Source organism: Oryzias melastigma, linkage group LG3 (genome assembly GCF_002922805.2).
Source record: "Oryzias melastigma strain HK-1 linkage group LG3, ASM292280v2, whole genome shotgun sequence".
Classification (NCBI taxonomy): domain Eukaryota; kingdom Metazoa; phylum Chordata; class Actinopteri; order Beloniformes; family Adrianichthyidae; genus Oryzias; species Oryzias melastigma.
Genome location: NC_050514.1, coordinates 19,820,633 through 19,846,283, shown reverse-complemented (window position 1 = coordinate 19,846,283; position 25,651 = coordinate 19,820,633). Strand labels below are relative to the sequence as shown.

General features: G+C 37.3%; 4 protein-coding genes across 5 annotated transcripts in view; 3 read left to right on the top strand and 1 right to left on the bottom strand.

Moving 5' to 3' along the window:
- Positions 1-3,888, top strand: part of LOC112161227 (chromodomain Y-like protein 2) — a 29,804-nt gene extending 25,916 nt beyond the window's left edge. Inside the window, exons 4-7 of the mRNA XM_024296282.1 lie at positions 23-195; positions 284-494; positions 1,106-1,249; positions 1,330-3,888. Of these exons, the coding sequence (XP_024152050.1) occupies positions 23-195; positions 284-494; positions 1,106-1,249; positions 1,330-1,488 (687 nt within the window). The 3' untranslated portion in view covers positions 1,489-3,888. The remainder of the gene's footprint in view (positions 1-22; positions 196-283; positions 495-1,105; positions 1,250-1,329) is intronic.
- Positions 3,889-9,692: 5,804 nt separating this feature from the next.
- Positions 9,693-13,208, bottom strand: cmc2 (C-x(9)-C motif containing 2). The gene is made up of 4 exons (XM_024294858.2): positions 12,930-13,208; positions 12,411-12,527; positions 12,257-12,328; positions 9,693-10,274 (listed from the first exon to the last, which is right to left on the bottom strand). The coding sequence occupies exons 2-4, from the start codon at positions 12,489-12,491 to the stop codon at positions 10,191-10,193; spliced, it is 237 nt and encodes a 78-aa protein (XP_024150626.1). The 5' UTR covers positions 12,492-12,527; positions 12,930-13,208; the 3' UTR covers positions 9,693-10,190.
- Positions 13,209-13,328: 120 nt separating this feature from the next.
- On the top strand, positions 13,329-17,955 carry cenpn (centromere protein N). Of its 2 annotated transcripts, none has more exons than XM_024294856.2 (11): positions 13,329-13,570; positions 13,649-13,826; positions 13,931-13,976; positions 14,172-14,231; positions 14,446-14,519; positions 14,625-14,798; positions 16,101-16,202; positions 16,317-16,371; positions 16,556-16,665; positions 16,764-16,887; positions 17,379-17,955. In XM_024294856.2, the coding sequence occupies exons 1-11, from the start codon at positions 13,455-13,457 to the stop codon at positions 17,486-17,488; spliced, it is 1,149 nt and encodes a 382-aa protein (XP_024150624.1). In that variant the 5' UTR covers positions 13,329-13,454; the 3' UTR covers positions 17,489-17,955. The 2 variants fall into 2 exon arrangements, with proteins under 2 accessions (XP_024150624.1, XP_024150625.1); XM_024294857.2 differs by having other exon boundaries at positions 13,434-13,570; positions 13,686-13,826.
- A 713-nt stretch (positions 17,956-18,668) lies between these two features.
- atmin (ATM interactor) lies at positions 18,669-24,957 on the top strand. Its single transcript, XM_024294859.2, has 4 exons — positions 18,669-19,065; positions 21,391-21,516; positions 22,336-22,535; positions 22,614-24,957. Exons 1-4 carry the CDS (start codon positions 18,835-18,837, stop codon positions 24,358-24,360), a joined length of 2,304 nt encoding a protein of 767 aa, XP_024150627.1. The 5' UTR covers positions 18,669-18,834; the 3' UTR covers positions 24,361-24,957.
- The last annotated feature ends 694 nt before the right edge of the window (positions 24,958-25,651 follow it).

Here is a 25,651-nt window from a genome sequence, read left to right as displayed (position 1 = left end):
AAAAAATCCTCTTTCTTCCCAGATCATGAAGGAAGTTTGTCGTGCTTTGGGCAACGCGGCGGCTGACGACAGTAAGCTGTTGCTGCTCAGCTCTGTGGGGACTGTTTTCTGCAGCGGTCTGGAGCCGTCGTACCTGATTGGACGTTTATCCACAGACCGAAGAAAAGAGAGTAGCCGAATCTCTGATGCCGTTCGGTAAGAGAGGAGCCTTTTCTCTAAAGACGCGGGTTCTTTTTTATCACATATTGACAGTCTGCTCTAAACGCCTTCTGGGACTCTGTAGGGACTTTGTATTGGCATTCATCCACTTCAAGAAGCCCATTGTGGTGGCGGTGAACGGGCCTGCGATGGGGCTCGGGGCGTCCATCTTGCCGCTGTGTGATGTGGTGTGGGCCAGTGAAAGAGCCTGGTTCCAAACTCCATGTGCAGCCCTCCATCTGACACCTTCTGGGTGCTCTTCCTACACCTTCCCCCAGATCCTGGGTGTGGCTTTGGTAGGTCCAGGAATAAATTCTAGATTTTTTCCAAAATTCTTTGACTTAAATGTTTTTTGTTTTTTTTAAATAAAAGTGTTGTTTTTTTATGTTTTTAACATGTTCTTTTAGCATTTTTTCTTATAATGGCGGACATATTTTAAGAAAATTAAGATTAAAATTGCATTTCTGAGTATTTCTTTATTCAAATTATGGTGAATCAGGAGCAGACGGAAAAATGCAGTGACATAGGTTCTACAATCGGCGGGCCACAAGCTCCCTGCTCCTCTCTTTTGTGATGCATCCACCTGCAGACGACAAGATAAATGGTTGGATAGCTCCAACACTGCTCACCATTTTTGTTGCACCGATATTGTGAGGTTGGGGTTGTGAGGAAAAGCAGGAAAGCGTGTGGACAAAGGGATGATGGGGAATGAGAGCAGGCTTACTTTGTGACAACAGTCTTGCCCAAAATTCAGAGGCGAATTTCTGATGAACTATACTGCCACTCTGCAGAAAACGAAAAATCGTCAAAGTTGTAATTAAAATACCACTGGGAACACTTTTACAATAGATTAAAATAGTGGGACTTTAAAGCTACCACACTATAAGCTGCATTTTTTTTCTTCCAGGCTAATGAGATGCTGTTCTGCGGTAGAAAACTCACAGCACAAGAGGCGTGCAGTCGAGGTCTGGTCTCACAGGTCTTCTGGCCAACGACGTTCAACCAAGAGGTGATGCTGCGTGTGAAAGAAATGGCATTGTGTAATGCTATGGTAAGTTGATAACCAAACTGTCAAAACCCACTCTTGAGTGCGTCTAAATGAGCCTCTTCTCTTTTGTGTGTGTTCTAAAGGTGTTAGAAGAGTCCAAATGCTTGGTGAGGAGCTTCCTCATGCCGGTTCTAGAAGACGTTAATGAGAAAGAGTGTCAGATTCTCAAGCAGCTGTGGTGTTCAACCAAAGGCCTGGAGGCACTCTTTAGTTACCTTCATAATAAAACCTACGAAAAGTAACTTTAAAGCTGGTCAATGTGAGAGCATCTGCAGAGGACGTCCAGAATGACAACCTGCTCTAAAGGCCTGTGTCCATCCACGATCCATGGAAGCGTCATCTTTCATCTCTACGAAGAAAATAAAAACAGTTCTTGTGATTTTTTTTTTTTTTTTTAGCTGAATTTCTGGACGGCCAGTTTCTCTTCTGTGAATCAAACAGCAAAGAGCCATTGTTAAAAAGCTGAGAGCGCCATCATGGGGGTATAGAAAATCAGAGTCAGGCTTGATTACAAGGGATTTTGAGTGAATATATTAATATATTTATTTATGGTGTAAAAAAAAAAGTTTTTAATATTGAAAATGTATTTTTTTGTGATTTATAAATGCACAGCTACATTTAAGGCTCATCTTGAGGAAAATACAATCTAAGCTTCAAAGATTAACTTTATTGTGTATTTCTTTATGTATGTAGACACACAATGTCTAAATCTTTTAGGATATCAAAGAGAATATTTAAATATCTATTTTTTGTAAACTTATTAAATGGGGTCACGCTCTAAGATCCAGTAAAAGCTATCAATGGATTACTGCATTACAAAAGAAAAAAAATATATATAGTCTACAAATTTTATCTTCAAATCTTCTCTGGACTCAACCTTTCTTTTATGGTTTTATTTTTAGCATTATTTTAAGTTTATTCTGATAGTGTTTTGTTGTTTTTCTCAAGATGGTCTTAAAAATGGCTATAATATTGTAATTACTTTAGGATCGAACCAAAGTTTGGCTTTAAAAATCTTCCCATTTACTCACAATTCTTAGTCAAATCCTTATATGTAAAACAGAGGAAAACTCAATTAAAAACTAACATTTAGAATAATGCTTCATTTAAAAAAAATGTTTGTTTCACACCCCTATTATATAAAGTCTTTATTTTCATGGCCACCAAAAGGTAGTTGAATCAAAACTGTTTGTACGCATGCACTGTCTCTTTTCCATACCGTTTTTTAAATTAAAATTGAGATGTTAATGAAGATCATAAAAGAGGTGAAGAACACTAGAAGTCTTAAGTGACTGCTGACTGTGATTTAAGCAAACGTCCACCAGAAGAAGGATCCGTGAAGTTTTACCCGCCTTCAAGCAGCAACCTCACACATGAAACTGTGATCGTTCCTCCGTAGAACCTACACTCGTATTTAGCCGTGCAGGTAGTTGTGTGTAAAGTGTGATTGTCAAATGATCAAACTCGGATAATCGTTTTGCTGTTGCTTGACTACTGTTGTTGTCTCTAAGGACACAGAAGAAATCAAACGTCGGTGAACAGCATTGTGGAATTTCTTTGTCCGTGGAGTTTCGTATTTACCTGCATGTGAAGAAAGTTTTATATTTTTCATAGTAATACCACATGTAGGGATCTATTTTGTTTTACCAAAGTGTAAATGTTTGCGGGTGTATGTAAATGTTTTTTGTAAAACTTGTCCATTTTTCAGAGAAAACCTAAAAAACTGACTGCTTTCTGCAATGTTTGTACAGCATGTAATATACTTCATGAATGTATTTCCTGTCAGAATGCCTTGAATTTTAGGGTATAATTTGTACATGCGTTGTAAGTATTGTAGCACAAATGTTGGGCGTTTATATTTGTATTTATGTATTGCTTTATTTGTGCAATTTGGTTTGCTCCTAAGGCACCACAACAAGTTTCTGTCCCAAAAATTGTTGATGGAGGTGATGGTGTAGATAATCGAATAGTAAATGGTACTTAAAAATCCAACCTATTTAATACTAGGAGATTATTTTTATTGTGTATTGAAAATGTAAAGTAATTTAAGAGAGATTTTATTTTGCAGAGCTTTATTGGTATAAAGAAACTGAAAAATGTGTTTAGCTGCACTTCAATGAAATTTTGTTTTTCTGTTTAGTGTCCTCTCAGCTTGTTTAATTAGTACAAACCTAAAGTACAATCACTGAATGAATCATTTTAGCCCAAAGAAAATTCTGTGAGAAAAGCTATTTAACTTGCAAACTTTGGTCTTCTTACTCTGAAGAATTACTCCTATTAATCTTTAATTATTGAGAAAGCCCAACAGAAACACTTTTTCGGCGGAAAGTAACGGTTCATATACTCCATTTCTGCTTTTAGCTCAATTATGAAGCAAAGAGGTCACGACTTCTGTACATCAGCAGCAAATCACTTTCACCTGCAGGGTTGGCAGGGGTGTCAATTTTTATTTATTTTTTTAAACATCACAGATTACACAAATACTTTTACTTTTCAACAGGTTATTTCTCTGTTTTATTTTCTAAGTTTGTGTCCTGGCATGTGCTTAATGATGTGATTAGGATGTCGGTTAAAGGATGAAAAATACCTAGAAACAACTTATTTTTCCTCAAATATTTATTATAAATGCCTATTCTAAAGGTGGATGTCTTTGTCTCTTTTTAAGCCACTAAAAGCATGTGCTTTGGAATCTAAGTCTGACCAACAAAAAAATCATATATTGTGAAAGAATTCAAAAACATTTCATAATCTGCAGAATTCTTTTCTAGTTAGTCTTACTGCAAGCACATTCGGTTTACCACTAAATGTTATTTGCAGTTACGTTGTTTTTATGTGATTTGTTTTTTAATGCAGAATATCTCACCACTATTTATTTTTTTTCTATTTGATTTGATTTAGGCTGGGTTAAACATTAGAGGCTTTTCCAGATCTGATATGCTTAGGGCAGAGATTTCATTGAAATGCAGCCACAATTTTGGGGCTGTACCTTTATAAATGCTTTAATTAGTTACTATAATCTGCTTGCCAAGTATAAATTTAATTAAAAAAAACAACCTAAGGTTTTTAGCATTCGGTAGATTTATTTTCTGTAGTGTAATAGTGCATCTTACCATTTGATTTTATTTAGATTAAGCCTTTTTATTTCTATTTTGTTGAGGCTGCATTTAAAGCTGTGTTGCAGATGTAAGGTTCAGCCCATGAAAACGTCAGATTTTCCCTTCCAAATCCAAACTGTTATATGTGGTTTTTTTGGACTCTTGCTTTGTGCTGGTGGTAACCCCAGGTGCCTGATTAACACCTGATTGACAGCACTTGTCAGCATGGGTCTATGGATCCAGACTCCAGTTTAACAGTTGGGTTGGCTTGTTAGAGTGTGGAGAAGATGATGAGAACACTGCTGATAGTGCAATGATGGAGGCATAAAGCTGATGTGTTAAACAGTGAAGAGTGAAGGGAATGCAATATTAAGAGTGCTGATTATCTGCATTGTGCTTGTAGATTGCAAAAGAACACATGACAGGGCGCTGCATGTGTGTAGAGATATAGTGCAGCAAAACACTGACTAGGTCACAGTAATCTTTCAAATATGGAAGCACGCCTCAAAATTGGCACAAATAATCCTCGGGGATTAGTCTTTTGGAAAAAAAAAAAAAAAAAAAAACATTAGCCACTTGAAAATTCAAGATGGCTGCTTTTTTCTAGATGGCAGCCATTTCTGCTATCCAAAATTACTTTTTTTGCAATAAATTTGTTAATATTTGCCCCACATTTTTTATCTCTACACATTTTGATCATGTAGAAGCATACTTTAGAACATTGGTTTCAAACATATGGCCCACGGGCCGGATCCGGCCCTCCAGATGGTTTAATCCGGCCCAGTCAAGATGAGGAAAAAAAAAATAGGGATGTTGAAAAAAGCAAGTTTATAGCCCATTTCTGTGGTGAGTTATGGTTATTCAAAGAAATGGTTGCAATGTGAAATTCTGCCACTAGGGGGAGCAAAGGAAAAGAAATACAGACACGGCAAGAGATCAAGAAATAAAAAGAATTTCTGTGCAAACACGTGCCATGTCTCGGTAAAATGGGTTAGGTTCTCTGCCAGCCTCACCGCTGTTAAATTACTATAAAAATGATCAGGTGTGACATCACAATTACCAAAATGCTGTTTTCAAAAAGATTAAATAATAATAACTCTAATAATAATAATAATAAGTGGTTAGGCTACTATGTTGTTTGAGGATTTTTTTCCAGCTGAAAAAAACAAAACAAAAACAAAGCTACAGAGAGCAAGTTGACCATTTGTTGTTTTGTTATTATGTTTCTGGTCCGGCCCACTTGAGATCAGACTGGTTGAATGTGGTTCCATCTTGAAAAACGGCAGGCATTTTCACATTTTAAGTGGCTAACATTTTTTTGTTGTCGTTTTATTCAATGGTCCAAACACACCAAGTTTGGTGCTTGCTTCTGGATTTGGAAGATTGTTACAGTTATCTGCAGCACTAATATGAATATGTGGATTTACATAAAAATATCCAATCCAGTCCAACTTTGTGTAAAACATTAACAATTTCCACAAACCAGAGTGCTATGCTATAAAAAGACATAAAGATAAAGAAATCATTACAAAAGTAATAATAATATAATCAGATATGATTGATTAATTTGGTGAACGTCTCAAATACTATGTAACTTAAGCTATGTCATAAAATGGGTTTTAAGAAAAACTCAGGTCACAGTTTAGATAAGGTGCTGCAAAAACTCAATATAATGTTGACAAAAATAGTTAATACATTTGTTAAGCTTGTTAGCAGTTTATTAATATGGTCTTTGTAGGCAATGGCTCACTGTAGATGTTAATCTTAATAAGAATGTTAATAACCCTTATTTTACTGATAAATGTCTTACTAACGCCTTATAAAAACATTAATATTATTTGTTAAAGTGTTAATAAAGCTTATTATGGAATCTTATTATAACGTGTTACCAAAACTGGATAAGAGAAAGCACAGGAGACTGTCTGCTTGTTCCTAAGCTTTGGAACTGCTGCAGCAATAGTGCGGTCTCCTCTGAGCTCAGGCACTTTATAAGCAGCTGAGGACATAAGGCTGCAACAGCTCAGACAGGTGACAGAACACGTAAAGATTAGAAGCAAATAAAAGAAACTCAACATAGATTTTAAAATGAACACGCAGCCAGAGCAATAAAATGATGCGTTCGATGGGTAGCTAGTTGACATTTTACCAAAAATCAATCTCTCCGTTTTACTGAAGTTTTACTCACATGAAGTATGTCACAATAGAGCAGAGAGTGAGAGAGAGCAGCAGGCAGGACAGTGGAGAGATGTGAGGGGGAACTCAAGGGAAAGGTGCAACTGCATCAATGATCGACTCGTCTTACTCGCTGCGGTGATGGACGGACTGACAGATTAGGTCTGGCAGGAATCAGTCGCACACCATGATGTTTACAGATGAAATTGTAGCTCTGCAGTGAAGGCAGCAAGCAGGTGGATTAAAACCTGGAAAGAGAGATACTTGCTTTGGAAAGAAAAAAAATCATTTGCAAGTAGAGTTGGAGACAAAATAAAGTCATCATTTAGATGAAGATGAGCATCAGAGAGGAGGGGAGGCAAAGTGAGAGATGTCAAACAATGGTCTGAGCATAAAAGGGATTAAAAACCATCATGTCAGGGAGTAGCTCGTGTTGGATATTTTAGAAATAAAAGTAGGAAGTCTAGTTTAAAGTGTAGGGACAGTCAAAAAATGAGCAGACAGATGGTTAAACTCCAAAGTAGAAGACAGAAGACAGACAGAAGTTACCAAATACATGTTAGAGAGTTAAAGATGTTGTAAAAGAAGCACAAAGCTAGTCAACTCAGGGAACAGACTCAAAACAGAAAAAGAATAAATACGTCTATTTTTTGTAAATGCTAAGGTTTTTAATATCTATAGTTCTAACAATTTGGTATTTCCATAAACTAAATCCCAAATCCAATTGACCAATTTATCTTTTTAAACGTTTTTTTTACATTTTTGATTATGGAGGACATATAAAAAGAGACCTTTTTTTGTTTTACAAACAACTGTAAAAACAACTATAAAAACTGTAAAAACATTTTTTTTTAATTATTTTATTTCGGCTCAAAAAAAAAGAATATACATAATTGAAAGACCACTGGGAACACTTTTACAATAGATCAAAAGATGACTGACTGGGACTTTAACAACACAAGTCAACCATTCCTCACAATCTCCTACAAAGCCACCAAAAGATAAACTAACTCTCACTTTAAGTACAACATTCCTGACATGACTGGAGTCCTCCCACTCTCACAGCACGTTTCTTGTCGAGGGCTACCTCCATTGATGATTATTAATCACATTTAGTTTTTAGTAAATATTTTCAACGGTATTTTGCTCTTAACTCTAAAGGTAACTGTAATTTGTTTTTGGATAAACTACTTTTGCTTTCGCTTGTACAGTTATCAGATGTTTTTATTCAAATAAATGTCTTAGAAGAGGTTTATGCAAACAAACAGGAACTTTACAGCACCAGCATGGACATATTGTCGTTGTTCCTCCGTGTGGTGGCGGGTCCTCTCCCACCCTCAGAGAAGGCTAAGTTTAGCACGCTCTCCCACTTTGTTTGCACATAAAATCGTTGCCATTTACAGACAATAAAAAAATGTTTCCACTATTTGTATATATATTAATTTATTCAGCACAAGCTCAGTGAACCACAGAGCTCTTGCTTTTTTTGTTTTTTCCTGAACTATTGTTCAAAATCTTGGATATTTATATCATAATTGACCTGAAACTTTGATGTAAAAATAGATTTTGTAGATTTTGTAGGTGGTTCATATAATTTCTCATCATTGATGTCTTTGGTTTTGAATTATCCATGGAGTTCTACTTCCTATCTGCAGGTGCTTCCTGGTCCAAAAAGGTGGATGATGGTGAAGCTGCCTTTTATGTAATGCTCCACTTGCAGGGCGAAACCAATAGGGGAGGAAGGGGATAACTACTTTATGACATGCTGTCAAAGTAATTAATCATTTCTAAAATTAAAATTGGTTCATTCCCTTTTGTGTTGTCGTTTTGGGGGTTTTTTTTATTAATAAAATGTACATACATTCATTTATAATATTTTTTGTGGATTATATTGAGTAGTTCCCTCCTGCTTGTCTCATTGGTTTAATCCACTGGTTTATAAACCCCCTTTGCTCTGATTGGTCTGGAAATCATCTTTATTTTGAATGTTCTGGATTAGATAATTTGGTTATGCTTGCTTCAAATCTGTTATTAAGCTTTCAGATGAGTTACTTCTGGAATATTTTTAATATTTTCCAAAAGATTTCCTGTTATTTTTCAGGGTGAACAAAATCCACATTTTCCAGTTAAAGCTGTAACCCATTTATGGTTGCTTGGTCCGTTAGACTCAATGTGAAGTTCTCATCTAAAAAAAAAAACAAAAAAACAAGGCAGTTATTTGCATTTTTTTTAGACTTTTTAAGTACAAAAACTGATGAAAATTCATGCTGACCACACATAATGAGTGACCACAATGGACATTGCCTGCAGATATTTTAATTCTAACCCCCTAATTATGTGCAAAAAGTAACTTCCAAAAAAACAAAAAAAACCTCAGTTTAACAATTTAATCCTCTATTGCTGTCACTTAGAAGGTACACGTCGATCAAAAGAAAATGACAAAAAAATACGTTTCTACACAATAGTAACAACTACTCTTAGTGAAGTTATGCATAGTTAGTACTAAAAGGATTTTGCAATTGTCAGATAAGAAACAAAATTTGAGTTTGACCTTTTATTTATTTTTTTTCAAACTTCTGATCACAAAAACCTCTTTAAAACCCAGTTATTACATTGACTGGGTCAGGCCTTTCTCTTTTTCTTGATCAGGCTATAATGACAATTAAGATATTCTGACCCCCGGCTCACACAACATACGGTCTGGCTCCGGTGCTGATGCCGGAGTCTTTACACGATTTGATAAGTGCAAGAGACACTCACACAGCATCTAGTCCGGTCCAGCCTCTCCGGCGTTGTGTATCCGTTGGTTTCAAATTTTAGCCAGACGCCAGAGCACATGTACATTTAAGCATATATAGAAGACAAAAGTGTTCATAAAAGTTCCATGACTACCCACTGTATGAAGATGAATTATACAGAAAAGAAGTGTTGTGAATATAATTGAAAATCACAGCAGAATGAGGGTTTGTTTACTAGAATGTCCTATATAAATGGCGGGTTATCGCATGAACCAACACGAGTTCAGAGTCTCCCGTGGTCAGCAGCAGAGCCTGTAGTCAATGCGAGTCATCTGCTGTAACTAGACCGCTCTGGTCTAGCCGGACCAGATGCAGTGTGAGCCGGGGTGAGTCTAATCATCGTAATGTTTCAAAGAATTTGACAACTGATGAGTCAAAACCTCACGTGATAAATTCACTTTATTCAAACCCGAATCAATATGATTCCAAATTTTAGCAAACACTCCACATTCATAGGTGCATACATTTCATTCTTGTTATCTTGAACAGTAAAGTAAAAGGAGATTCCTGAGGGTCACTGCAAAACACATTAATTAGGCTGAAAAGATCACTTGTTACATGAGTGTTACAGAGGGCCACGGCTAACAGGAGAGGGAGAAAAAATGATGACAGCAGCAAAAAAATCTTCCAATCTGTAGAGACAGATGGTGTTGTAACATTAACCTTTATGTTTTTGTTCCACCTCCATACTAAGTCTTTTATGCACACCCAGCTAATTTTATTGTTATGCACTCATTCAAGACGTGTTAATGTTCAAGTAAAAGACACTTTTGCAACCAGGGGTAGCTTCATATCCCCATTAGATTCAATAGAGTAATGAAAGCTACTTGTGTAGATTCTTGCTCTGTTCAGTGTCTCTGGAAAACAGTAAAGTTGTCTTCAGAAGCGCTCCTTGGGTCCCTCTTTCAGCTTCCTTTTCATTTCTTCTGCGTGCTGCTTGCTGCGCTCTCGCTTTTCCAGTCTCTTTAGGATGAGAATCACAGAAACACAAGGTTAACAAAATATATATAACATAAGACGTCAGTGTCAATTAGGGATGTCCATATGTGATCACGTGATTGGAAATTGGGCCCGATCAAGTACCTTGAGATTTAATTGGAATCGGATGTTGCATCCCTATTAGGGATCGTATTTTTATTTATTATTATTATGATCAGCGCTATATTTTTCAGGTTTATTATTACAGAAAAATACTCTTCTAGAAGTCTGAATAAAATGAACGGGTCACGACATTTTACTGCTGTAAAACGCAGCGGAGTACGGCACCAGTTTGAACAGGGTGCGCACAAAAAAGTTTGAGAGACATTCACAGATTCTGAGTTCCAGACTCATTAACTCCTGATAAATGTTAGTGCTGTGGATCGTCACTTTGGTGACAATACTATTCGATTCATGATTACTTTTTATGTAATGTTTGCTGCTGCTGCTATTTGTATGTCTTTTTACTGGTGGAATGAAAATGAAAATTATATGTATTAAATTATCATCACCTTTATTAAGAACAGGAGATCAGCATCAACAAAACTGATAAAAAACACAAAAATTAGATATAAAGATACTGTGTTTGCCACTTTGAACATGTTTTTTTTTTGGCCAATTTTCTGGTTAAGTTCAGCAGTGACATAAACAACATAAAAAGCATAAACATCACTGTTGTTTTGGATAATTTAACTACAAATCCTGAAAATGTTCTCCATAGTTTTTCCATCTCAAAGTTCTGCAACACGTTACTGTACCTCAGCATTGCATACTGGAGCAAAGCCGGTATAAAAAGTCACTCTTTTTCCCCGTGACAGAATCAGCGGACTCACGTTGATTACATACTCACTGCACTACTGTACAATTCTGCATATCAGCGCGAGGCTTCTGCGATTCAAAGTCAGCTGGAATTACTTTAAATGTGTCAACTGTTTAAGAATTAACCTAACCAAAACAATGTAAGGAAAATTGTTTTTTTTTTTTTCAGAACTTAAGTAAGTAGGTGGAACTTCAGTCTCATTTTTTTGTTAAATGGAAAAACCCTCAATGGGAAGCTTCACCAACGCTTTATTTCAAAGATTTGTTTACGTCCAATGACAGTGGTGCTCCACAATCGGCTTCTTTTAGTTTATAAACATAAAATCCAAATTTTTTCCAAAATTATATTTTTATTACACTCTATTATATTTATAAAGATCACAAATTAGCAATTTTGGTCATCCCAAATATTTGTATTTGAATTATTGGGAGCAAATCGCGAGAATATGAGTCCTCAGATACTTGTTAACAGCAAGTGTGTCTTGCATTTTACCTCAAACAACAACCTACAAAAGGTATTTGAACAGAAAAATTAAGTGGTTTTCTTTTCTTTTAATAAGAAATGCTCTCTCCGTGCTGCCGACAGAGATAGAGATGTGAGGCAGGTGCCAAGGGAACATCTATTAAGTGATTTGAAAAAAAGGAATCTCTTTAAAATAAGTGAAACTAATCATCATATTTGTACTAAAACAATTATTTTAAAAGTAGGTCAGTATTTTTTTAGGATATTTAATAGACTCACAAATCGCACATGATCAAAAATGTTCAGTAGCTACACAAATACTAAAGCTACATTTACCAAACTTTCTCACATGACTAATTATCACCTATTTTCAGTAGTTAATAGTTAACTATTTATTCTAGTTGATAATTTCCCCGTTTTTACTTGATTGTTGGAGCTACTCCACAAAAGTGCACAATTTAAGTGTTAAATGGTAAAATAAGGTGAAAAATATATAAATAAGGGACAACCCACATCTGTTCATTTTGCATATGTTCATTTTCTTTTTTATTGTATTACAAAAGTATTGGGGAGGAACTTGGTAATAGCAGATTTTCTAAATCAAATGACTGAATTAGAATGCGAAGAAAAACAAAAATCCTGATATCCCTAGTGTAAGCATAGATTTTTAAAAAAGGTTACCAACCTCTTTTTTTAGGCACTGGCGCATTGCACGGTCCACTTCATTACAAGTGCCAAAGAATTTTAGAAAATTGTGCTGTCAAGAGACATAATAGATATTATTGTTTTGTCAAAAATAATAAAAAACACACAACAAACAAACCCAGAAAATGACCTACCTCTTTGTGGCACTGCCTGAGGAGAGATATTAACTGATTGCACTCTTCTGTGTGCAGGTGGGGGGACAGGTCAGGGTGCATTATGAGTTAAGGGTTTATATAACCACTCCAGCTGTACTGAAAAGTCAAACATAAAGCATATTGTGAACAAAAACACTAATAAAACCGCAAATGTTGTATAAATGTTGGCTGTGTGGTCATTTATCCTTAAGAATAAAATTCAATTCTAAATTGTGTGGTAATAAAAACACAATTACTGCATCACAGTAGGTCAACAGTTTCCTAAAGGATACTAATGCCTCCCCATCCCTCTCCTTGCTGCTCTGTCATTGTGATGATGACGTTTCCAGAGGACACTTACCTGTAGACACAGATGATACATCATGTGTGCACATTACTGAAGCAAAATAGTCGCAAATAACGCCAGCGGTCAAGTAAACATTTAGGTTTATGTTTCTGTCCGTACTGTCATGTATCAAATATGCATCACTTGTGTTGCAAAGAATGAATAAAACTTACCGGTTAAGGCGCGTTCTCTTGTGACACAGAAGTTAGCTAAAAGTCAAATTACCTCCCTATTTAGACCTTAAAAATGTTGATTGAACAAAATGTACTCCGCACCGAACAAATTATGTATTTTTTTCCTCTTTTACTGTAGCTAATTTTCATAAAATAATTTCTATTTTTAATATATATATATATTAACCTAACATATACAGCTAGCATAACTTGTCGCGATGTCAAACACCAGAAGAGGACATGCACAGCTTTCGTAACTTTCAGGCGCCTGTAAATGATTGACAGAAGTTATAGCGAATTGGGAGCAGACTGCCTGATCAATAGACCAATGGTGTGGAGACTTCTATTTAAGGCGGGGTTTAAAGAGCGGAAGTTAAAAAATACATATCCGTTTCAAATTCATATCCGTTTTCTTTTACCGGCGCCGTCCAATTTCTTTCATTTCGTCAATACATCGATTAAGCAAATAATAAGTTTACACGGATACATAGTTAACAATGATATTATTCATATGTTTTGGCATGTATGGGTCTTTTTATTGTAGTGTCGTATTACTCCGGCACAGCAGAGGGCAGTAAAGAACACCCACAAAGCACGGTGCTGATATCTGATTGGTCGATTTGTCTTCAGCCTGGAACGCGGTTTGTTTGGTTGCTTTCTTGTGCTCAGCTAAAGTAGAAAACCGCATTAAGCTAAAGTGGAGTTAAATTTCTTCGCAGGAAAACCATGAACGACTCTTCTAAATTGCTATTGCAGCGTATTGTACGACGAATACCGGTACAAATGCTGAAAACAACGCTGGACAAGTGGGGTCGTCTGACGGCTGAACAGCGGCAAGCTATCGACTTTACTCAGTCAAAATGGGCGTTAACACAAAAACTGCAGTCTTTCTGCGAGGTGCCTTTTGTTATATTTTTGTGTCAGAAATCAGTAGTTATTTCTACCCTGTCTTTTAATACCTTGCTGACGTTTCAACCTTTTGTTGTGTTTTGCCCTCACAGGAAAATGAAGTGACATTGACACGATTAGCAGAACTCGAGATGATCCGTAAGTTAATAATATTAGTGTGATATACGGGAACAGGAAAAAAATAACTTTGTTGATTAATTCAAATTTGCTATATTTAACACGTGCAGTTGTGTCTACTAAAAGGCTGGATTAACAGCAATATTGTTCTAATCTGATCTAATCCAGTCTCATAATCTAACTGTGTTATTATTGTCTGTTATGTCATTCTCTTAGATGTCATTGAGAATCCAAATCAAGGGATGTGGTACACCTTTCAGCTCCTGGATCCAGAGGGTATGTTCAACCTCAGTTTGGTTATTGCCTCCTGATCTGTGGAGATCTTGAACACAACTTTAGTTACGTAACTTGACTAGGATTTTTTTTTTTGTTTACTTTTTATGATAATCAATTTGAATACTATATAATATTTCTTCCTTAATGACAACAGTGGCATTTTTCCCAATAGTGGTTCCCACTTCCTGTCTTTACCTATCCATATGTTTTACAGATGATGCTCAGTCTCTAGAGCTGTCAGAGTTCAAGCAGCAGTTTAAATGCCACCTCAGTGAGCTTTTAAGACAAGTAAGTCTGCCATTTTATTCCTCTTTCTAATGTAGCTAAACTTTTCTTACAAAAGATAAAAGTGTTTTGTTTTTTTTTTCTACTGTCTCTTTCAATCCATCAAAGGTGTCGGTGAAAATAAAGAAGCACACTGATGAAGCTGTATGGATTCGGATTGCGTGGGGAGGCAGCTTTTCCAAACCCAATCACCTGAAACCAACATATGTTGTCCACCATCTTCAGACTCCTTATTTCTTTGTAAGGAATCTGACCTCAAAGCTGAAGCCTCTCTTATCTCAGGTGAGAATCAAGCCCATTGTTGTATATGTGTGAGTCCTACTCAACATCTTAGTTGTTGTGGTTTTCTATTCAGAGATCTCAGATGTCGTTTCTTGACTCTCCTGTAGCCATTATCCTAGTTGCAGCATCACATCTGAGTGTTTCATTTACCACCAGTATCGCCGTTGCTTTCACCTTCCACATTTTTCCTCAGCTCTCCTCTTTAGCCATCTGTATCGCTCGATCTTCTCAAGGATGGTAGCACTGGTTCTTAGCAGTCATCATCCTCTCTCCTTCCAAAGTGCTGGATTTGAGGTGAAGTCCTCCATGCATTGTAAGAAGCTTCCTTGTGTTGGTGTCAGTGGCTTTGATCTCCTCTTTTGGCAAGTTTATTATGCTGGCAATGTACCTGATGACTGGCAGGGCACTTGTGTTGAAAAGTCAGACTTTGTTTGAGATTTTGACTTCTTGAAACTTGCTGTATTCTTTGGCAGCTGCTGCTTTCCTTGTGTGCTCTTTGTGAAAGTATTTGTAGCCGTCCTTGACAACTTTCTTTGTTAGAATCTGGGCACACTTTGTCTAGCCTCTTGGCATTTCGATTGCTGTAGGTTCTGAACTTCTGGTGGTTTTTATCATTAAAGTTGTTGAAGACCCACTTGGATAAAAAATGTGTTGTTGGCATGTTCTTATGGCATTTTTCTAATTATGAAGGACGTGTACATATAAAGAAAATAAAGTTTAAAATTGCATTTTGCAGTATTTATTCAAATTCTTGTGAATTTGGGGTAGACAAAAAAATGCCACGTGAAAAGATTTTATTTATTAAATAGAAAATAGGCTGGGAAAGCCACAAGCTCTCTGCACTATTCCATTCTAAAGCATCCACTTGTAGACGACTAAATCCATATACGTCTTTGTTTTCCTGGTCTCGACACTGTATGGCTGGATGGCTCTGATACTGCCCACCATTTTTGTTCTCTGCTAATGTTATGTGAATATTGTTAGGCGATGTAAACTAGCAGGAGAGCGTGTAAGCAAAGCGATCATAAGAAATGAGGCTTACTCACCACCATCAATCCCGCTCAGAACTCTGAGGCAAATTTGAATAAACTCCTGCCACTCTGCTAAAAATTGATGCCAAAAATGACAGTTTTTTTTTATTTTGCCTAAAGATAATTAAAAGACCACTGGGCATGCTTTTAAAATAGATCAAACAATGATCAGAGTAGGTTTTTAATGCATGTCTTATTACGCAAAGTATAATTCATGTGTCATACCTTATTCTTTTTGAAACCTTAATCTAATAGAAAGTTGTGTTTTCAGGCTTTGACTCTGGCTACAAGACATCAAGGAGTTAAGGAGGCTAACCTCAGTGGAAGGAATCTTGCATCCATCAGAGACTTACTCATGAGGCAGTATCAACACGTAAGCTGATTTAAACTGTACAGAATAATCCACAGCTTTGAGTTTGCCGTTTTTAACACATGTTCACTGTCAGTTATGCTTTTTGTTGTATTTATATATTTTTTTGTTTTGTAGGTGTTTCCCACAAAGTATCCCAGTCCTCATGATGAAGAGGATCAACCTGTATTAAGTAGGTTTTACTGCATATTTAACCCTAAAATAATTTTACAGTGTGAAAATGTATTGAATTTTACATTTCTTTGGAATTGTTTGACTTTCTTCTGTGATTATTTTTTATGCAATTGTGTAATTCTTGTGTGTACATTTATATAACTTTTTGGTGATTTAATTCTTCCTAAATTTTGTGTGTACAGACCAGCACATTGAAAAAGAACAAGGCCATGTCGCTACACACAGGCGGCGCATGGCTCGCGAGGTTTTTGGAGATGGGACGTTACCTCAACTACAGTCTGCAGTTTATAAGGTTTCCTGATGCTGTTAATGCCCATAATCCAGTTATTTTCAGTAACTTTTATTGTGTAAAAATGAAAACTTTTTTGTTTTGATTTTTGTTTTCCTCAGTTGGACACTAAATTCAAAGATCCAAGCAACAGGACCATGACTGAGCGGGAAGATACATTCAAATGTGTTGTTAAGTTTTCAAGTACCAACCTCCTGGAGTCGCTCAGATCCTGTGCATCTTCAGGTACCAAGTTTTCACTTTCCACAGCAACCATGGAGCTTTTTATTTCCAGTAAAATAAAGGTTAACGGTCAGAATTTAAAAATGTGATTGCTAGATGCAACTTTAAACATGCCCACAAGAGGGCACTAGATCTCCTTATTCAAAACACTATTCCCACTTATTGTGGATAACCTGGATGTTGGAATTGACCTCAATAAATAGGTTTGCATCTCTAGATAATAAGTAACTATGGAAAAGGAGGCTGGAAAATCCACAGAACAAGGACCTGAATTTGAGACTTCTGTTTTAGATGAAAAAACAAAACATCCAATATTCTTAAGTAGTTTAATGAATCCCTTTTAAAAACAAGTGACATGACATGAATGGGGATGTTGGCGAATAGTTTTCTGTTATCTTCAGGTCAAACTTTTATTTGCAAGTTCTTCTGGAGAAAAACAACTAAGCTTGGTGTTTTAACTGTTATACCATTTTGTGGTCTTTCTTCTGTTACAGGCATTGCCTCGGCCCCTGTTACACCCCTGCTGTCATCCATCCCATTAAAAGGAAGGAATTATTTTGTTGTCACCGACAATACACCTGGCCCATCTTCACAACGTCATTAAACACAAAACTGATGAATGAAAGATCAGATGGACCAGCACTTACCTAATATGCTTTAAACTTGATCAAATAAATAAAAGAAATTGGTCAGAAGAATAAGAAATAAACACCTTTGTTGATAACAGTTAACCAATTTGATGAATTAGTTGTCTACAAAAAAGTTTCTTCAATCTTGCAGTCTCTACTCTTACTAATTTTATTACATGTGAACTTCCAGTCAAAATAAACACAGACTGGGAACTGTTTTAGTTAAAGTTATAATTGAAGAATTGCATACAAATTTAAAACAGAGAAAGTATGATCTCCTTAAGTTATTTGATGGTGTTTTGATGGACTGAAAATCTATGTGGATGGTCAAAGCTGAAAGAGCAACTAGTGACAATGGTTCATGCAGTTGAAAAAGAACACATTTATTAACAAACTGTTTATTTCTTCATCTGTTTGTGTACATTCATGTAAACTTTTATCCTTTGTAATTATATGCTTTTTTGAGTTGTTCTTCATAATAAAGATTTGTTTTAACATTAATTGAACTATGTATTTGTGTGACTCGGGAGATAAATGTGCTGATATGAATTGATATGCACAAGTGAGATTTTAGTTGTGAGTTTATATGATCAGCTTAAAGTCTGCTCATTTGGGAAAAAAATGAAAACTTTTCATGCAGTGAAATGTAATCCATCTGTAAGTAAATAATAGGAAAAAATACCCATTGGCTGGTTATTTGTAGTACAGATAAATGTTGCCCTAACTTCTACAAATGGGTTCTTAGACTGATGCCAAATACTATGATCTCCGTTTGTTATATAAATATAGTTTCACTTTCAAGACACTGAATTATTTTGATTTGAATTCATAAGGTGTCAAACCTAACTAGTTTTCAGTAAAACAAATCCATATTTGTTTATAAAAACATGTTTTTTTTTCTTATAAGTTTTAGACATTAGAAACTTACTTCAAAAATAAAATTAGATTTAAATCTGGCTAATTAAAAAAGCATTGCTGATGTAAAAACATGTATTTTTCATTATATCAATTTCCATTAGTGATTCATTTTTTACCGTTTTATTTATTTATTTATTTATTTATCCTAGTTCTAATATTTCGTCAAGTACAGTAACAAACAGTGTTTAAAAAGCATGACAGCATCCTGTTAAAAAAGAAACGGCTTTTATTTTGTAAAAACGGAAGTGGGATAGTTATCCTGGATATGACGTAGAGGTTAGGAAGCTTTTCAGGCAGAGTTTAGGGGCGTTATGTCTGTGTTGTGTTCTGCATATGGTCTCTGTGCATTTCCAGCTGCGGCTGAAGCTCCGGCAAACTCAGCGCGGACCTTCAACACAGAAACATGGCCACTTCCGCGATGAACAAGAGGAATAACAGCGATTCTACGACGACAGACGCTGTCAAATGCGAGGAGGATTCCCTGGCGCACTGTCGCGAAATGATAAAACCCAGCATCAGTGAGCTGACCAAAGAAGTGAGGAAAAACATCCTCTGCACTGTGGAAGGATGCGGGAAGATTCTTCCCAACACACCTGCATTGAACATGCACCTCGTTAAATCGCACAGGATAAAGGTAATCGCTCAGATCACGATCACTCAGCATGCGTGGAGCCAATGGCAGGTTGAGCTAGCTGCTGACTTTCCCTCCCAACTGTTAAAAACGCAAGTCATTCAACTTCATTCAAGCTAGCGCCGATGACAGCAGTGATGTAGCAAACCCAAACAGAGTAATACAGTTAGTACTTGTTAAAACATGACGTAATTGTAAGGTTATGCTAGTTAGTCAAAACTAGCTAGCTGGCTAAAAGTGTTAGCAAATTGCGCAATCAGTTCTTACATGTAACTGCGTGACTTTATTTACATTTTTTATGTCACGACTTATATTAAAAAGTTGGAATAACATGCTTTACGTTGGTGTAAATTTTTAATATTCTTAAAGTGGTTTTAGAAATGCAGTTTTCTCCCATCAGGACTGTTTGTGGACTATAAATCATGATTTATTTCTGCTAACTTTCTCGTATTGTTTTTTATAAAGGTGAATCTCCAAAACAGTGGACACATTAAAGAGGACAAATTGATTCGTTTTATTTTTGTTTTGTCCACATTTATTATTTCTTTATGCATTCATCAAATAAATAAACTGATGCCACTAAATTGGCATTATTGCTGATTGAACTCATGAATTGTGCATCACTGCGACAGCAGTGTAGAGCTGTTTATGTTTAGAATAGTTTTAACAACAAATGATTCACTGACCTAAATCGATCCAGGGCATATTTGGCCTAAACTTCAACCAGTGTGACTCAGAGATGAACACCTGGTACTGAAAGTTGCAGGTGAATTTTTCCAGATTCCTTGTATTTCTTGCAAGACAGGTGTTAATTAATCACATTTTAGTTTTATAAAGTTCAGCCCACTCTTTTTTCCCCCATAAAAATATAATAAAAAATTGAACATTATTGGAACATTCTACCACAATGTATGGTCAAGTGTCTTTACAAAATCAAAGTTCCCACACATTGGACTGTAACGATGGCCTGATAATTTTTCCTGTCATTACATGTGTGTTCTCACTTTTGATATACTTGGTTGTTTTTATGATATAGTAAAATAAACCTCCTGTGCCTCAATCCAAATAGTATTTTCCAGAATCGATATAATACATTTTTTTTAAATCAAATTTATAATGGTATATGTTGATTTGATTAATAACTTGCCTCGTACAGATCGATCTGGTAAGATAATAGGAATATAAATCGATTAATCGATTTCACCCCTATTGATTATGTGTCTTGGTAGGAGTAAAAGCAGTTGAATTGTTTTTGTGTGTTTTTAAAGCTTAACAAGTAGTTGGCAGGACTAGTAGTTATTGCTTTTCTCCCCAAAGTATATCTCCTATTTTCACTGAACTGAGCTTTTATGTGGGATGTTTTAAGTCATTGTCCTCCCTCCTTGACTAAAGGTCCCTCAGTGTTATCCTAGAACACACTGAGCTCTTTGTTTGAAAGAAGTGAGTAAGAACAAAAACAGGTTCTTAAAAAGGAAAGAGAACAACGTTGAAACGTATTTAAAGAAAATGCTCTTTCTGATCTCACACATTTTTTGATTGTTTTTCTTCTAAGAGTTAAAAAAGAAGAAACTGAGAATAACAGCTGTGCAACACTGCTGTTAATATTGTTAGGTGCTAATATAACATATTTCTAGAATCATTGTGCTGTTTTGGCCTGCATACATATTTTAACTTTATTGGTTTTATCAAAAAAAGAGGTGTCAACAGCTCACATGCTATTTATTTACTGACGATAGCTCTTATGAAATATTAGGTTTCTCCTTTTTCTGTAGTGGGCTCAGCTCAAACTCCTCTAGAGTGCATGTGGCTGCTTGGCTCGGCTCTAAAACTGCCTCTCAATATATTACACTTAACAAGAAGAATCGAAGTTTAGCGACTGTTGATGTCATTTATCAGCCGCTCAGTCCCACTAAGAAGAGGAGCAATCTCAGCACTTACTACTGAAAAACTGTGTTCTGACCCTGCTGTGGCAAGACGGTAAATCGGAACATTTTTTCCACCTATTTAATGTCTGATGACAAATGACTCCAGTTTGTGCCTTTCTGAGGCAGTGTGCTGCTATTAGTGTATACTTTATTCCCACTTGAGTTGAAGTTAACCCTACTATTAAATGCCAGCAGTAATCCTGGCTGCTTTGTGCAATGGTGAGCCTTCCTAATAGTGAAACAATTAAAGATGGGAGTTTTGGTTAATTAGCTGACTAAAGAACATTTGACTTTTTATATGAATTTTTAAAACATATTCTGCCTAATTTTAAATGAGAAGAAACTGCAATCTATTTCTATTGTGCTGCTTTTCTTATGTTTTGTTTCTGTTGCTGTGTTTCAGGATGGCATTGTCAATCCTACAGTCAGAAAGGACATGAAGGCCACTCAGAAAGTTTACTGTTGTCCTGTGGAAGGTTGTCCAAGAGGACCTAACAGACCCTTCTCCCAGTTCTCCCTGGTTAAACAAGTTAGTAAAGTCTATTTTATCTTGATTTACTTGTAAATGAAGGTTAAAGCTTTTGTTCAGAGATGAGAAATATTTTATGTTGCCTCGTTATTTCTGTAAGGATAGAATCAAAATATTACCTATTAAGTCAAACAATTTTAAGCATTGCATGCACCATCTGTTGTCTCTCATTTAATTTTAGCATTAAAATTAGCATACATGTGCTTCCAAAAGTGTGAGTAGACTTTCTGTCCAGATGTAGATTGGATACATCTCACAAGTTTTAGTTAATTATAGAGTAATTGCTCTTTTATTATTGAAGTTTCTTCTTTTTTGTTTCAAAGGATGCAGTTTATAAGGTAACATGTCTGTTATTAAAAATAAAAAAAAAAATAAAAAAAAAGAAAATCCACATCTGTTTACAATATAGCTGTGGTTAAATCCTCTTATTTGTTGTGAGACGTTAAACTCACCTATCTAATATCATGCAGGTCTCGCTCGAGAAGCCAAAGCATCTTGACTGGGGGGTGACTGCGGTTTATGCATTGGGTTCTCCGTGGATACGGCTTTTTCCCGTCGCATCCCGCAGGTGTTCAATCTGCTTGGGATCGGTAGATTTTTCTTAAGGCCAGGTCAACTGTTGAGGGCGTGTTTCTGAGCTTCTCCTTAACAGCTCTGATGTGCGTTGCTCTACTAGAGGACACCATCTCTGAGAGCGTTGAGTGGAATCGTGGGCTGGTGGCATCTACATATACGTCAAGAAATCATCCCTCTTAATAAAAACAAAATGCTGTGTAATGTTATTATTAGTTAAATACTGTGGTTTGATCTGTGTTATAGCACTACATGAAGATGCACGCTGAAAAAAAGCACAAGTGCTCCAAGTGCAGTAATGGCTACAGCACAGAATGGGACTTGAAGAGACACATAGAAGACTGTGGGAAGACCTACCAGTGTACATGTGGGTGTCCTTACGCCAGCAGGGCAGCTTTACTGTCCCACGTTTACAGAACGGGTCATGAAATTCCGTCAGAGCACAGGTACGTCACCACAGGTGCTTTTTCTTTAATGCAGTATTTCAGACGGTTATGTTCTAATATATTTATTTCTGTTTGCAGAGTTCCTCCAGTAAAGAAGCGTAAAATGGAGAAATTGTTAAGTGGTTCTGAAAAGGTTAAGACAAATGATTTGCCCAACTCCATAGTGCCTGCTATGAAGGAGTTCACAGAGACCACTCTCCCTACTGATTCAACTGCACACACTCCTGATCCACTGAACCAGAGCTCCACCGCCCATAGAAGCCTTCAGAAGTTCCTCCTTCCAAAACCCAAGATGGCTTTGGTCAGTTTTCCTGTCATGCAGTTGGCTCACCTGCCTGTCCTCGTCCCCTCTACTGAAAGCGGCACTCTGAGGTCCGTTGTTCTGGCAGTAGACAGCCAGTGTTCTGTCAGCACCCTTCAGCTCCTGCCACAAACTGAGGATGGAAATACAAAAAGCATAGCTTTCAGGGAAAGCAAACCAGCTTGCTTCTCTAGCCAAGGTCCCATCAGCACAGGAGTGCAGGTGAATCTGGAGACTGTGGACCCAAACGATTTGGCTGGACAGCAAAGAGGGAGCACCTCCACCAACATCCAAAGAGAGAAATCTAGCTTGTCGAGAATACCGGCAGAGGTGGAGGAGGGGATGGAGTTTGGCGGTCTTGTTGAGCCTTCCGTTTCATCTTTCTCCCAAACGGACATTAGTGTGAGTGCCCAGATTCTCCTGCCAGTCAGTGTTCAAACTCAAACCTTCTTCTCTCCTGCCAAAGCCAAGTCATCGATTGGAGCTCAAACAGACGGCCAGAACCTGACCCACACCCCCTCTTCAACCCCCCTCCCACACAAAACCAGGCAGACACAGACACATTTTTCCATGCCACAGTTAGAGGAGAAGGTTCAAGACCCGGCTGTTATGTGCTCTGACCTCTTTGGTACAGACTTCCAGAGTGTGTCCACCCAAACAACCCTGGACCTCGATGAGTCCCTTGGCGCGGCAAACAGTACTATCTATCAGGACTCAAAGTCTGTGGGTGGCATGAGTTTCGGGGTGCAGACACAAGAGCTTAGTTCAAGCAACATGGCTGACAACCAGACCCAAACAATGACTCTATTAAACGATCTGGAAAACATTCTGTCTGGCAGCATGACGGGCCACCAGGCCCTGGCTGAGGCCTCCACCGTCTGTGGCTCAGCCCTCTCCTCTGTTCAGGAGCAGCACACAGGAATAGAGTTTGACTTTGAGGAGTTCCTCAATGCCGTCCACATTCAGACACAGACGGAGGAGAGTGAGCTCGGCGGGCTGGCTGGCGACTCCCCGCTAGAATCTCTGGACATTCAAACACAGACGGACTTCTTCCTCATGAATGAGTTGGACCAAAGTGAGGGATCGAGCCGACCTCAAGCCAGCGACCTGGAACTGTTCGACACTCAGACTCAGACTGATCTCAATTTCCTGCTAAATTCTGGAAGTAACTTACCTTTGAGCACCATCCTGCGACATTCAAGCTTTTCTATTAGCACAGAGTCCTCAGACACTGAAACACAGACTGATCTCCCCGCATTTGCAACAGGTACTCCTTTGCAGACCCACATAGGTCAGGGTGAGCAGGTCCGACTCTTGAACAGCACAGAGACTCAGACTGTAACCAGGCAGGCAGAAGGCTTAGGAAACCTCTTTCTGACCAGCAATGAAACACAGACGGTCATGGACGATTTCCTGTCTGCAGACCTGGCGTGGAACATGGAGTCCCACTTCAGCTCAGTAGAGACTCAGACGTGTGAGGAGCTGTGTGCTCTCTTTCAGCACCCAGACAAACCCAACAGCTGAGTTCCTCATTATAGGGGTTTCTGAGTCTTTGCAGTCTTTTAGAAGACCTAAAGGTCTTGTCTGTGCTCTGAAGGACCATAACCTTGGCAGTAGGATGCCTGCTACTAGACATTTCTGACCATTCCGTGATGCCCAGAGCTTTTCCTGACCGTTCAGCTGCACTTTATTCGCTCAGTGGGCATGACTTCTCAACTCTTGTGACAGTTTACATATTTATTTGCACATAAAGTGACATTGTGTGTTGTTGACTTATTTTAAACCTAAATGTTTTAGTGTATAACCACTGTGACTGATTTATACTGGTTACTAGCAGTCATTAATATGACATTTCATAAATGTTAGACTTGCTTATTAATGGAGTGACTTCCTTGGCTGTATTTAGCTGTGTGGAAAAAAAAAAGGAAAACTAGTCAAACTGTTACAGTATGTGATCGTTTTCGTGTTATCATGTCTGCACATGTTTACTATGCAATATTGTACATTCGGTTTATAAATGAGGGAAACATGGAGGACACAGAAGCATTAGCTGGATGTCTGCTCCTGTTCCCTTCATGACTGACTCTTAATAGATTTAGCAAGCTTGAAAAAAAAAAAAAAGATGACCAGTCTCTTAGAAACAATGGGCCTTCTAACAGCAGACTTGCTCATAACTGTTAACTCGTGTGTTGTTGTCGCACAAGTTTAGTGGAATGCTAAAGCTTTCAGTTGTTCCACACAGTTTTTCTTTCAATGTGATTTTAAAGTCTGTGTGTGGGCTTCAAGCAATCCAAGAGCAGAATCAGGCTCACCTGTCGTCAACTTTGACTTATTCATAAGCTGAGTGTAAGCGTATACACGAGCAGCACTGTTAGCTTGATTTAACAATGTTACTGTGTCGTAGCACAATGATTAGCGGGTGGCTTATTTATTCATTAGATGTAACTCATCTGAAAGGTGTCCTGTTGAATTTTGTTTCCCTTATGAGAAATGGCCACAATGTCCCAACGGAAGTGACTTGGCTTTAGTTTCACCTGATTTGCTTTCTGGAACAGATTGAGCTACAGGGTTGACTTGTTTGTAATTGATCAGATGTACCTTTTGTGTTTGCCCGTGCCTTGATCAGACTATTTACTTTAGTTCTTCTGCACAGACTTTTCTCATGGAAATGATTTGCAATTCTTGTAGAATATCCGTGTTGTCTCATTGCATGTCTGTTCGCTCTGGGAAAATCATTTCCGTAATGGTTGCATGAAATGCGTTGGAATGTTTGTGTTTTGTCTTAAAGATTGTGCTTGTGTAGTATCAGACATAA